Genomic DNA, 12,037 nt, shown 5'->3' on the forward strand with positions numbered 1-12,037 from the left:
CTCGAACTGCACCAAGTGCCGCTGCACAAAGGTCATGAGCCCGTCAGCCCTCTTATAGGACACAGAGCCTGGTTCTTGCCTCTTCTTTTCTCTCCCTAAACAGAGAGTCATCATGATGCCTCTTGCCACTAGGCACCTACAGCCTCTCCACCCCTGTTCTGTCAAGGTGTACTCACCAGACATGCTTAGCAACCCTGCCCAGAGTGCCTCCTCAGACCACAGTGTCAAAACATGGTTTGCAAAAAAGCTGCTTCTAGCAAAGCTGTCCTTAAACTTAATTGCCTAATTTTGGCTTAGGATGCAGGTAGGCAGGAAGGGTATGGGAAGTAGCATACTGTGCTCTATGACCCCAGACACCACCCAGGGCAGTCATGTCATGGGTTTCCTGCACAGAGACACTTGAGGAGGACAAAACAATACCAGCCCAGGTTGCACTGAAGACACCTTAGCAAAAGTCAGGCAGAAGAGGGCCATCATCTCCACAGACATGGTATCTATGATTTTTACCCGGTGACTCACAAGGGTTTGCAAGATGAGAGAGTAACAATCTGTGTCTATACTGGTAGAAGCACCACAGAGGACCCTGAATAGGGATGTGAAACCTAACAAGTGATCCTGAGCAAACAGGGAAGAAATGCAGAAAAATCACTTCATGCTTTGAGACAACCTTCATAAATAAAAGTAAGCAAGATCAAAATCCTCAAGGGATACATATAATACCTCTTAATGCCAGGAGAAGCCTCAGAAAATATTGAATTGGGGCACATTCAACAGAAACAAATATTTTCCTAAGACAAATTATAGAGGAGCTCATGATCTGCCTGCTTGGTGATTAAGAGGCCAGCAAAAGTGGGCTTTTATGTTCTTTCTGCTAATTAATATCTATTGCTATCATCCTGTGACCACTCTGGATTCAGTTCTCACATTTTGCTCACAATGGCTACAGACATCCCCAGTAATCGTTTCCACTAAAAGCATATGTATAGAAGGTAATTTCAGAACATCTGTGTATTGTCTTCAATCTTCTCAAAGAATACATTCCAGTGAACACTGCTGAAGAGACTAGTCAGGCTTTACATCCTTGTTTCTGCTTAGATACTCAGTCAGTGTCATGGAAGCTTTAAGAACATTTCATTACATAATCTACATAGAAGACACATTGTTAATGCTAAATACAAGTTAAATCCCCAAATGACAAGCTGAACATCTGTGAAACACGAACAGAACAATCCATATGACCATTATTGCTGTATCACCATCTTTTTTGTACAAGGGTTTGACTTCCAAAAAGTCTGTTAGCTATCACTATATACTATGTAAGATTGAACTGCAGTCTCAAAGGTCCTGACAACCAAGACTTTGATTTGATAGGCATTCTGTCTTTCTAAAACATATCATCTTTGTTTGTAGGGTTATCATTGGCTCTGCTCCAGACACTCCAGTATGATTAATCATATTAATTACTTAGGTTTGAAGGCTTTGAGGTAAACAATATAAAGGAAAGCTGATAGAGCTGAGAAACTAAGATAAACAATGTAAAGAAAAAAGAGAAAAATAACTTGGTGTGAACTTAACAGCGTCCTTTGCCCTAAATATGCAGAAAAATAAGCAAGGAATTATGTTTTAGTTAAATGAACTGCACTTTAAACTTTAACTTCATGTCTAGTCCTCTATTTGCCAGTTTCCAGTTACACCTTTCAACCAGTCTCAAAAACTGGAGGTGTTTGCAAAAATATTAAACTGTTGTATGCATTAACTACACCTTGACCCATAAAAACCTGCTGATGAATGACCTGCAGAGGAACTTTCATTATTAAACAACAATTATTGATTAAACAACTATTAAACAACAGCTTGAGCTGTTACTAGCTGCTCATCGCACTTTCACTCATAGCTGCTAAGCAGCTGGTCAGAAGAAGTAATTGCTTTTAGATAAATATGTTTACTCATGGGATCACGGAGTAAAGTTCTACTCAGTCTAAACTGGGACATTCCACTTTCTCCTGGTGATGAAAGATCCATGAAAACGTGCAGATGAGAAACTACGTTTAAACTGTATTTAACAACCAAGTAACAATTTAGTATTGCTACAGAGCTGAAGATAAGATTGAGGGTGATCAAAGAAGGCATTTCTGAGGTTTTGTTTCTCGTGGGTTTCCACTGTGCTCCCATCACCTTTATGCATTCTATCCACAGTACACAAAAATAAAGTGATCTGCCCTCCACTCGCATTTCGGTTGCCAAAAACAAATTAGGAACACAGGTCTATTTTATAGACCTTTTCTCCAGATTTTCTCCTTGGACGATCCATTGTTTGCCTAGAGAAAAAAAAATTACAGATTTAAGGTGAGAAGTTAAAAAAACTGTACCTGAAAAACTCCATGAAAGAGAAGCCATAACCATGCTGTTCAGCAATTCCTGCACAAACAACGTTCGCGGATGCTCCAATCAATGTTCCGTTACCTGCAGTTCAGAAAACAAATACCAGTTTATAGTTGTGCTCTGTTTCTTACCCTTCCTCTGTTTATTCTGTGCTAAAGTCCTAAGATGTACTAGTTAGAAAAAAAAGAATCAATTTCTGTTGTATAGACTTGAAAAGAAACATACAGACAGTATCTCCACATCCTATAAATAGCTTCACACATTGAAAGATAAGTCTGGTATTATTCTCTGACTCTACATAAGCCAGAAAAATAGGAAAGGAACAGTTGTCAAAATGACACCAGAGACTTGCATTCAGATAAACCTGCTGATTTTTGGTTTTACATACAGGAAGGTGCCATCAGATGAGCTGAAAACAAAGGATGAAATAGTTTGAGTATACTAAGAAAAATGAATGCCTTTTTTCCTTACACAAACTTGACATTGCCAAATTAGTGTCTTTTTTATAGAGAGGGTAACTAATTGCAAAGATTTTATTTTTTTTTTAACAGAAATTTTAAAGAAAATAAGTGGGACAATGGAGGAGAATGGATCTGTTTCACATCTCTCTGCTAAGGCAAAAAGATCACCATAGACATAGTTTGCTTACCAAACCACAATGCTTCTTTAATACATAAAGGAACATAACTTTATTCAATGAACTTCATCAAATTACATTATACAAGTCCCCTTAGGAGAGGAACACACCAAAGGAAAATAATATGCCATGTTTATGAGGCACATCTATCCTCTTGGAAGAGCTACATGCTTCTCTTCTCCTAAGCCCTTTCCAGTAACTAATTTATTCCTGTGTTTTCTCTAAAATTTCAACAATCTGGCAATGTAGAGAAGTCAGGTATTCAGAGCTCAGAAAGACCGACCCATTTTCTATAGCTTTCCCATGAGTCATACCTCAGATTTAAGAAATGCTGTGTACCAGACTTCGACAAAGCAGATGTCTTCAGCAAATGTTTCTGATCTAAGGCACGACTCAGGAAGTGACAGTGACTCCTACATTCTGTTCCTTAACTGAAATTTTGAACAAAAGAGGTACCAATCTAGGAGAAAATTTTTTTATACTATGGCAAGTCATCTCTTTTGCCATACATCACTACATTAACAATCCATTATTCTAAGCACAAGTCTTCCTTTGCTTCTATTGGCATATAGTTAGTCTTCTCATTTTGGACCTGTTAAACAATACTGCTCAGTAGAAACTCTTCTGGTCTGACTTTGAGAGAAACAGGTCAGAAGGCAATTAATGCTCCAGTTAATTGTTTTGACTTAGTAAATATTTCAGGTCACCTGGCGATCAGTTTACCAAAGAATAGGTCAGAATAAAGGCAGAAGGATTATTCCCCTAACTTTTCACACATGGTACCCATATGGCCTTCTGCACCTGAAAATGCACACAAAATCAGACTTCTAAAAATATTCTTAATAAATAATAGAACACTCTCAAATTCAAATAAAATGAAGTGATAGAGTTCAGAAGTAAGGAAGAGGAGAGAAAAGATGTGATGTGGAAGGAACTTTGGAGGAAGGAAGATCTTCCTCTTCTCTTAAGAAAAAGGGTAGGAGAAAGAGCTTGATTGCAATAATTTTAATCCCAGTTTGGATTCAAAGCCATACCAGTGTCAGTGGATACTAAGATATAGGTTTTTGACTGGTCATTCTAGGGACAGAGCAACAACTTTGAGAAAGAACTAAACCCCAAAAAGTCGCTCAGGACTTCTTTTTTTTTAAGTTGATTTTATGAAAGCCAACGCTTTCCAAGAAAAAAGCCCCTGTGTGGCCAAGATTTTTCCAATTGAGTCCAAAGAGAAAACATGATTCTTACTTAGTCCAGGATGAGCAATTACTATCAACACAAAATAGGCAGCAAACTGAGATTTTCAACCTGAAGTAGAGATCTGAACATGGATATCTGTTGTCTCAGGTGAGTGACCTAAACAACACCTATTAAGAACAGGAGACTGGTTTTGATTTCTCATCAGCAGCCTCAAACAGCTCTTGAGCTGATCCCTCGAAGGAACAAGAAAAAAACTGAAATCTTACAGACAATGCAAGATGAGAAAAGCATTCCCCCCCACTCCCTGCAATCCCAAATAGACATTTTATTTCATATATTTAATCGTCCCTTTATTTTTTTAATTCTTATTTTTTTCTGCTCTCCCAGGAGCTATGCTAGGTGAGCTGCTTCCTACTTGCTCTGTTTTTAAGGCTTTGATGTTGCAAAGGAGCTGGAGCTGGGTGCAGAGGTCTTCTCTGTCTATGAGGAGCTCTGCTGATGTTAGTGGAACTGCACATCAGTAGCAGGGTATATCCCTACAGATCATAAAAGCATTGTGGAGCATTCTCGTGAGACATCAAGGGCTATTTGTGACCTAGGCTTCTTATCATACACAGTGAATCACTCACCCACCCAGACATGCTTCAGGTGTGGAGAGAAAAGATGACTAACTTTACTAGAAGACCAGAAACCTTTAAAAAACAGTGTCTAGCACTGAACATTAGGAACTGCACAGTTCATTTCCCTTGCCCTCTCTTTGTCTCAAAGCATATTTTAGTTACTTTAATGCACGTTTAAAGATATGAAATTGAACTTGGAACATCAGCGTTCCTGGTAGGCTCTGACATGAGAAATCCAAGACACAAAGTCTTTAATGACACAAAGTCTTTAATGCAAAAACAGAACAAATGAATACAGGTGATGTTATTAGAGGAGTCAGGCAGGACCACTTAAGGAATTTGCAATTCCAAAACTAATCAGTAGTCTACAGACTCCAAAAATTTCGCAAGAGGTTTCTACTCTATGTGTAGCACAATCAGACAACGCCATCAAAATAATATTACTGTAGACAAGGAATATAGCTCTGGCTTCAAATTAAAGAAACAAGACTGAAACTGCACTTGTCCCATGGCTGTGACTACATACAGTCAAGATCTCCAAACAGCATCTGCTCTCCTATACTGTACATGGGCTATAGTAATGCCTTCACATAATGAAGTATTATGGAAAGAGTTTCTGCTTCAGCAGTGAATTGATTTCCCCAAGTAGATTTCACTTGAGAAAAAATCGTCACCTTAAATGTTATCTGAAAGGAGCAGCATTTCTTTTTCATTTGTTCGCAGCATGTGTGCAGTCTAATTAGGTATTGGCTCAGCAGGCTTCAAAGAACTACACTGAAATTAACAACTGAGGCAAACTTCATTTCTCCTCCCAGGAACATCTGTCTCCACAGCAGATGTTTAACTCAGTAGTGAAAAAGGAACACTGTGACCTCTGAATCATGGAAAGATTCAGATAACCAAGACCAGGTTAATGTACATGGAAACCTACACACGTTAAATTCATCCCAATTGATGTAAATGAAGAATACGCATTTTCTAGGACTTCACACAATCTTGACTTTATCTTCACATCATCACCAATCTTAAGAATAATTAAGCTTAAAAAGCATAGCACAGACTCTTGCTTGCTTGTTTGTATGCTTAAAATGTAGTAACACGTGGGTGAACTGTATCAAAGAATAACATTGTAATAACCAATCTGTTTTGACGACTCCTATTAAAACTTTTTTTGATGACTCCTACTGTAACTCATCCTTTATCACAAGGCAGATGGTTATTAAGAAACTGGATTCGTTACAATAAATATTATATTTCTGATATCAATAGTATATAATATGTATGAGGTAAGCCATACATTTCTCCTCCATATCTATTCTGCCTTTTATTCGTGATAGACTGCATGCATTATTGTCAATACTAATTAAGCTTAATAATTCATAAGCATGAAATCAAGACCTTTTTCTTAATGCAAAAGAATTTCTCATTTTAAAGTGTGATCATAGAAAGATACAGATATGTCACTTAAAGAGCTGCTGCTGCCAAGGCTACAGAGAAGAAAATGACAGAGGAATCCTCACGGATCATGTTATCTTTCCATGGACCTGCCCTAGCTTTGCACAGTCGTTGCAGAAGCACAGTAGAAGGTCTTCTACTGTTTCTGTCCAGAAAAGGTGATATAAAAGTATCTTTCTGGTATTTCTCAAGGCAAATTACTTTGAATATCTTTAGGGAATGTGAAATCAACTCCAATTACATAAAAGTATTCAACAGTTTTAGTTAAGAATAAATCTATAAAGAAAGATCCAAAACCAAAACCCACACATTAAAACATGCCTTTGCATGTCCAGCTAACTTGGTACAACCAGGAAGGTGTTGACAAGGTTTCGTAAGCCTGATTTGATACCTGAAGTGTCTACCAGCCCTGCTTCTTCCAGCCTTCTGCTTCCATTTGTAGCTACTTCTTCTCAACCCAGTGTTCAGCTATTTACCCTCTGCTACATCGCTCCTTCAGATACTGCCAAATTCAAACCCAGAACCTACGCACCACACGTAATGCACTTCCCTTGGGCACAGGCAGCCTTTCCCTTGGTAAACAGAATTTGCCCAGGTGACTATAATCTGCAATGCACTGAAAATCAACGCTGGGAGAACTGATTAAGCTTACTAAAGGAAGGGGCTGGGAAATCAGGGTAGAATCATAACAACAAAAGGGAGAGAGTTTGCATCAATAACATGTTTCCTCTCACTGTAAGTCTCATTCTCAGCTGTTGATTTCTACTTGTCAGCAGCACATCTATTACATCTAAATACCATTAGTTCTCAGGAGTCCCTGTGGTATTGCCCCTTCAAGAGCAAGCCTGATCCTTGGGTTTGCTGCATTAATATGTTTGCCTGGAGAATGACCTCAAAGTGCCCAGCAGGATTAGTGTTTACTACTCAAAGCACTGAGAAAACAAAGGGAAGGGATTATCACTAATAAAGCTATTTGGCCTTGCATGAACAGCCTTCATAAACAGTAACTTTGTCAAATATAAAGGAGATAGCACCTTGTGCGACAGAAGCTTAAAAGTGGATTGCTTACAGAAAAGTCTCGCTTTGTTACGAGCATTACAGACCACTTCCTCTCCACGTGCACTGACGGTGGATAACAAGCTATGCCTGTGCTTAACTGGTAGTCTTTCTGCATTTTCTCTTCCCTGCATATCTGGCTAGCTAATGCAAAAGCAAAAAGACTACCCTGTTTTCATGTCAACACAAGCCCCGAGAACAGCTTTTCCCTGGCCTTGGACAAACATCTGTGACAGGCCCAGTTTTACACAGGCACAGCTGTCTGCTCTGCTTTGTCCCAGGCAAGGGCTCTCACTCTGAAACCAGGAGTTTGTTAGAGAGTCATGAATGATTTTAGGGTGAAGATTCACAGCTCTGCTGTAAGCAAACCATCCCATTACAGTGCAAAGCAAAACTGATTGAAGGGAGCCAGCTTCCCACCCATTTTCAAAAGAAAACTCTGTGCACTCTCCCATATGCTTTACATCGTTAAATAAAGGTAGACTGCTTCCCTTCTATAGCATATTCCATCTCTCTACTTAAAGCACAAACTGAGCAAATGTAACAAATCTGGCTGCAGAAGCGAACACTAAACAGTTATGGTTTTGATTAGCCTTACAGGGGACAGCCTTCATAGCTTTCAGAAATGTTCTGTTTCACACAAAACTAAACCAGATTTGCCTCATTAAACAAAGTCATTAAATGTCTACAAGTCCTGAATATCTTTTAATAATGTACAATTCTTGAATATTTTTTATGTGTAAAAATTAACAAGCCCTGAATAATCAAACTTTGCAGTCAATAAAGAGCTACAGAATCAAGGCCAATTAAACCATTAACAGTCCCTAAAATAACAAGGAACCTTAAGTCGTAGGCAGTAAAGGGGAGAAAGCATGGATGATCTCATTCAACATTATTATATGTTATAGATTTCAGTCTTATGATATCAACATTTTTTAATTTTACTGATTTGGGAACATTTTGAATGGGATGTTTGTGCACAAATGCATACACATTGACTTTATAGGAAAATTTTAAAAAATTAAAAAAGAAAAGAATGTGACTCAAAGTTTTGAGTTAACTTATCCAAAAAGTTCATTGAACTGCACTCAATCCCACACTTTTAATCAGCTGAACTTTACCATTTTTTATCACCACTACTATACCACCAGCAGGACAGTTACTGTAAGTATTGCACTATTCAATGCTCATTGCTACCTTTTTGCTACGAGAGGAAAAGGGGAAATCTAAATTTGTCACTTTTCTACCAGAATTGTGAAATAAATAAGGCAGGTTGCTGAACATCCTGCACTTGTTACTTCAATGACATAAAGAAATCCATAATCTTCTTTCAAATCCAGACATCTGTAAAAAAGATATAGAACCTGAGGTGATCACTAAAATCACCTCTCTTCTTGAAGTCAACTTATCCAGTACAAGGGTAAAATAAACTGCTATAACAAGGGTCAGCAGTATACTCTGACACACCATTCTCTCATGCCCTGAAACACATATTCACGTAGGTTACATTTAAAGCCTTTAATGCTGCACACAAGCCCCAGTTTGCACATTTTTTTATCTCTGATTTTTAGATCAGAGGCTAAAACTATGTCAGCTCCATTTCACAGCTTCTCCACACATGGCACTGTTAGAGACCAAATATTGAAAAATAGTTCCATATATAGACACCTGGCATAAAAGTGTATTATTCAACTTTATCATAAGTTACGTTGAAGCTGAGCAGACCAAGATCACATTACTAAAAACAAAAAAAGGTGTCCCTCCATTAAGTGATTTTAGAATATCCAGCTGCTTTAAATTCAGATTCTGACTTTAATCAAATTGACTTTTGATTGGAGCCTACCTGTTATGTTTTGCTATAGTTCAAGTGCCTTGTTTAAAAAAGTTTCACAACTCCAGCTAGTGCCCCTCTTCGGTTTAGGTGTGCTAACCACAACTGTGCTGAGATATTTATTAATATATGTATAAATAATACCCAGGGCATGATTATAACTTTCTTTAGTGTCATACTGAGTGCCTGATTCATCAATATAAATCAATATGTATATTGCAGACTAAGATTTTTTTTTCTCCTCTCTGCTGCACCACTCAAGGTGCAGAAAAGGGAGCATTGTCTGGAAAGTTTCTGCAGAGGAAGAAAAGTATATAGTCCAGTATTATCTTCTGCACTTGAAGCTTGCTATAGCTTCCTTGTCATGTTCTATCTGATAGTCCGAGTGCTACCTTCCAACTGCACATACCTCTTCGGCTGACAGCTTTGCAGAGTCTGTATTCTTGTATTGCAGCAACTCACCAATACAACATAATGAGTTTGTATAGTCTATATAATTCTGAAAACAGAAGTGGCCAAGGCTTCTAGAAAGAACCTTCTGTAATTTATGACAAACAAATGCACAAAGCAAGTAAATAAAATTAAATAAAACTCCACATATGCTTTATAGGAGTCTCCAATGTCATGTCTGATCATTATCATATCTCTAATTTGCAGAACTTCATAGCATAGGGTTATTTTACACAGATTGAAAATCATTAATACAAGCATTTCAAATTCATCAGCATTATAATCAAGTCATCGTGATATTTGGTTTAAATTGTTTTTCTAAATCAATGTAATATAGAATAAAATTCTGCATATTATACATAGCTCTCTTCCTTTCCATTTTAAAATCTAAGGTTTACCATCCAAACTATAAATCCTCATCAGCACAGCTGAAATGACGTCCTCTACCACATATACTTCATACTTCACCCTTAATAACATACTTACATCTATATATGCACCTCTGCCAAGGTAACTCTTTTCAAGCTTGGAAAAATGTCCTTGCTGAGAAAAGGTTCAATACCATAGAATCATAGAACCATAGAATTGTTTAGTTTGGAAAAGGCCTTCAGATCATCAAGTCCAGCCATTAACCTAACCCTGCTAAGTCCACCACTAAACCATGTCCCTAAGCGCGTCATCCACTCGTCTTTTAAATACTTCCAGGGATGGGGACTCAACCACCTCCCTGGGCAGCCCGTTCCAATGCCTGACAACCCTTCCAGTGAAGACATTTTTCCTAATATCCAGTCTAAACCTCCCCTGGGGCAACTTGAGGCCATTTCCTCTTGTCCTATCACTTGTCACTTGGGAGAAGAGACCAACACCCACCTCTCTGCAACCTCCTTTCAGGTAATTGTAGAGAGTGATAAGGTCTCCCCTGAGCCTCCTCTTCTCCAGACTGAACAACCCCAGCTCCCTCAGCCACTCCTCATAAGACTTGTGCTCCAGACCCCTCACCAGCTTCGTCGCCCTTCTCGTGGACACGCTCCAGCACCTCAATGTCCTTCTTGTAGTGAGGGGCCCAAAACTGAACACAGGATTCGAGGTGCGGCCTCACCAGCGCCGAGTACAGGGGCACGATCACTTCCCTACTCCTGCTGGCCACACTATTTCTGATACAGGCCAGGATGCCGTTGGCCTTTTTGGCCACCTGGGAACACTGCTGGCTCATCATCAGCCAGCTGTCAATCAACACCCTCAGATCCTTTTCTGCAGGGCAGCTTTCCAGCCACTCGTCCCCAAGCCTGTAGCATTGCATGGGGTTGTTGTGACCAAAGTGCAGGACCCGGCACTTGGCCTTGTTGAACCTCATACAATTGGCCTGGGCCCATCGATCCAGCCTGTCCAGATCCCTCTGCAGAGCCTTTCTACCCTCGAGCAGATCAACACTCCTGCCCAGCTTTATGTCATCTGCAAACTTGCTGAGGGAGCACTCAATCCCCTCATCCAGATCATTGATAAAGATATTAAACAAAACTGGCCCCAAAACTGAGCCCTGGGGGACACCACTTGTGACCAGCCACCAACTGGATTTAACTCCATTCACCACGTCTCTCTGGGCTCGGCCATCCAGCCAGTTTTTTACCCAGCAAAGAGTGCACCTGTCTGAGCCAAGAGCCGCCAGTTTCTCTAGGAGAATACTGTGGGAAACGGTGTCAAAGGCTTTACTAAAGTCTAGGTAGACTGCATCCACAGCCTTTCCCTCATCCGCTAGGCGTGTCACCTGGTCAGAGAAGATCAGGTTAGTCAGACAGGACCTGCCTTTCATAAACCCATGCTGACTGACCCTGATCGCCTGGTTGTTCTGTACATGCTGCATGGTGGCACTCAAGATGAACCTCTCCATAATCTTCCCTGGCACCGAAGTCAAACTGACAGGCCTGTGGTTCCCCCGATCCTCCTTCCAGCCCTTCTTGAAGACAGGTGTCACATTTGCTAACCTCAGTCCACTGGGACCTCCCCAGTTAGCCAGGACTGCTGGTAGATGATGGAAAGTGGGTTGGTGAGCACTTCCACCAGTTCTCTCGGTACCCTTGGGTAGATCCCATCCAGTCCCATAGACTTGTAGGTGTCTAAGTGGTGTAACAGGTCACTAACCATTTCCCCTTGGATTGTGGGGGCTTCATTCTGCTCCCCGTCCCTATCTTCCAGCTCAGGGGGCTGGGTACCCTGAGAACAACTGGTCTTACCATTAATGACTGAGGCAAAGAAGGCATTAGGTACCTCAGTCTTTTCCTCATCCTTTGCCACTATGTTACCCCCCACATTCAGTAAGGGATGAAGATTCTCCTTAGCCCTCCTTTTGTCACTAATATATTTATAGAATCATTTTTTGGTGTCTTTTACAGCCATCGCCAGGTTAAGTTCTAG

General features: G+C 39.9%; 1 protein-coding gene across 1 annotated transcript in view; it reads right to left on the reverse strand.

The window, feature by feature from the left end:
* OCA2 (OCA2 melanosomal transmembrane protein) overlaps positions 1–12,037 on the reverse strand; it is a 184,945-nt gene that overhangs the window by 43,445 nt on the left and 129,463 nt on the right. Inside the window, exon 22 of the mRNA XM_059822678.1 lies at positions 2,370–2,463. Coding sequence (XP_059678661.1) covers positions 2,370–2,463 — 94 coding nt within the window. The remainder of the gene's footprint in view (positions 1–2,369; positions 2,464–12,037) is intronic.

The sequence above is a fragment of the Gavia stellata genome, chromosome 1 (assembly GCF_030936135.1).
Source record: "Gavia stellata isolate bGavSte3 chromosome 1, bGavSte3.hap2, whole genome shotgun sequence".
Lineage (NCBI taxonomy): Eukaryota > Metazoa > Chordata > Aves > Gaviiformes > Gaviidae > Gavia > Gavia stellata.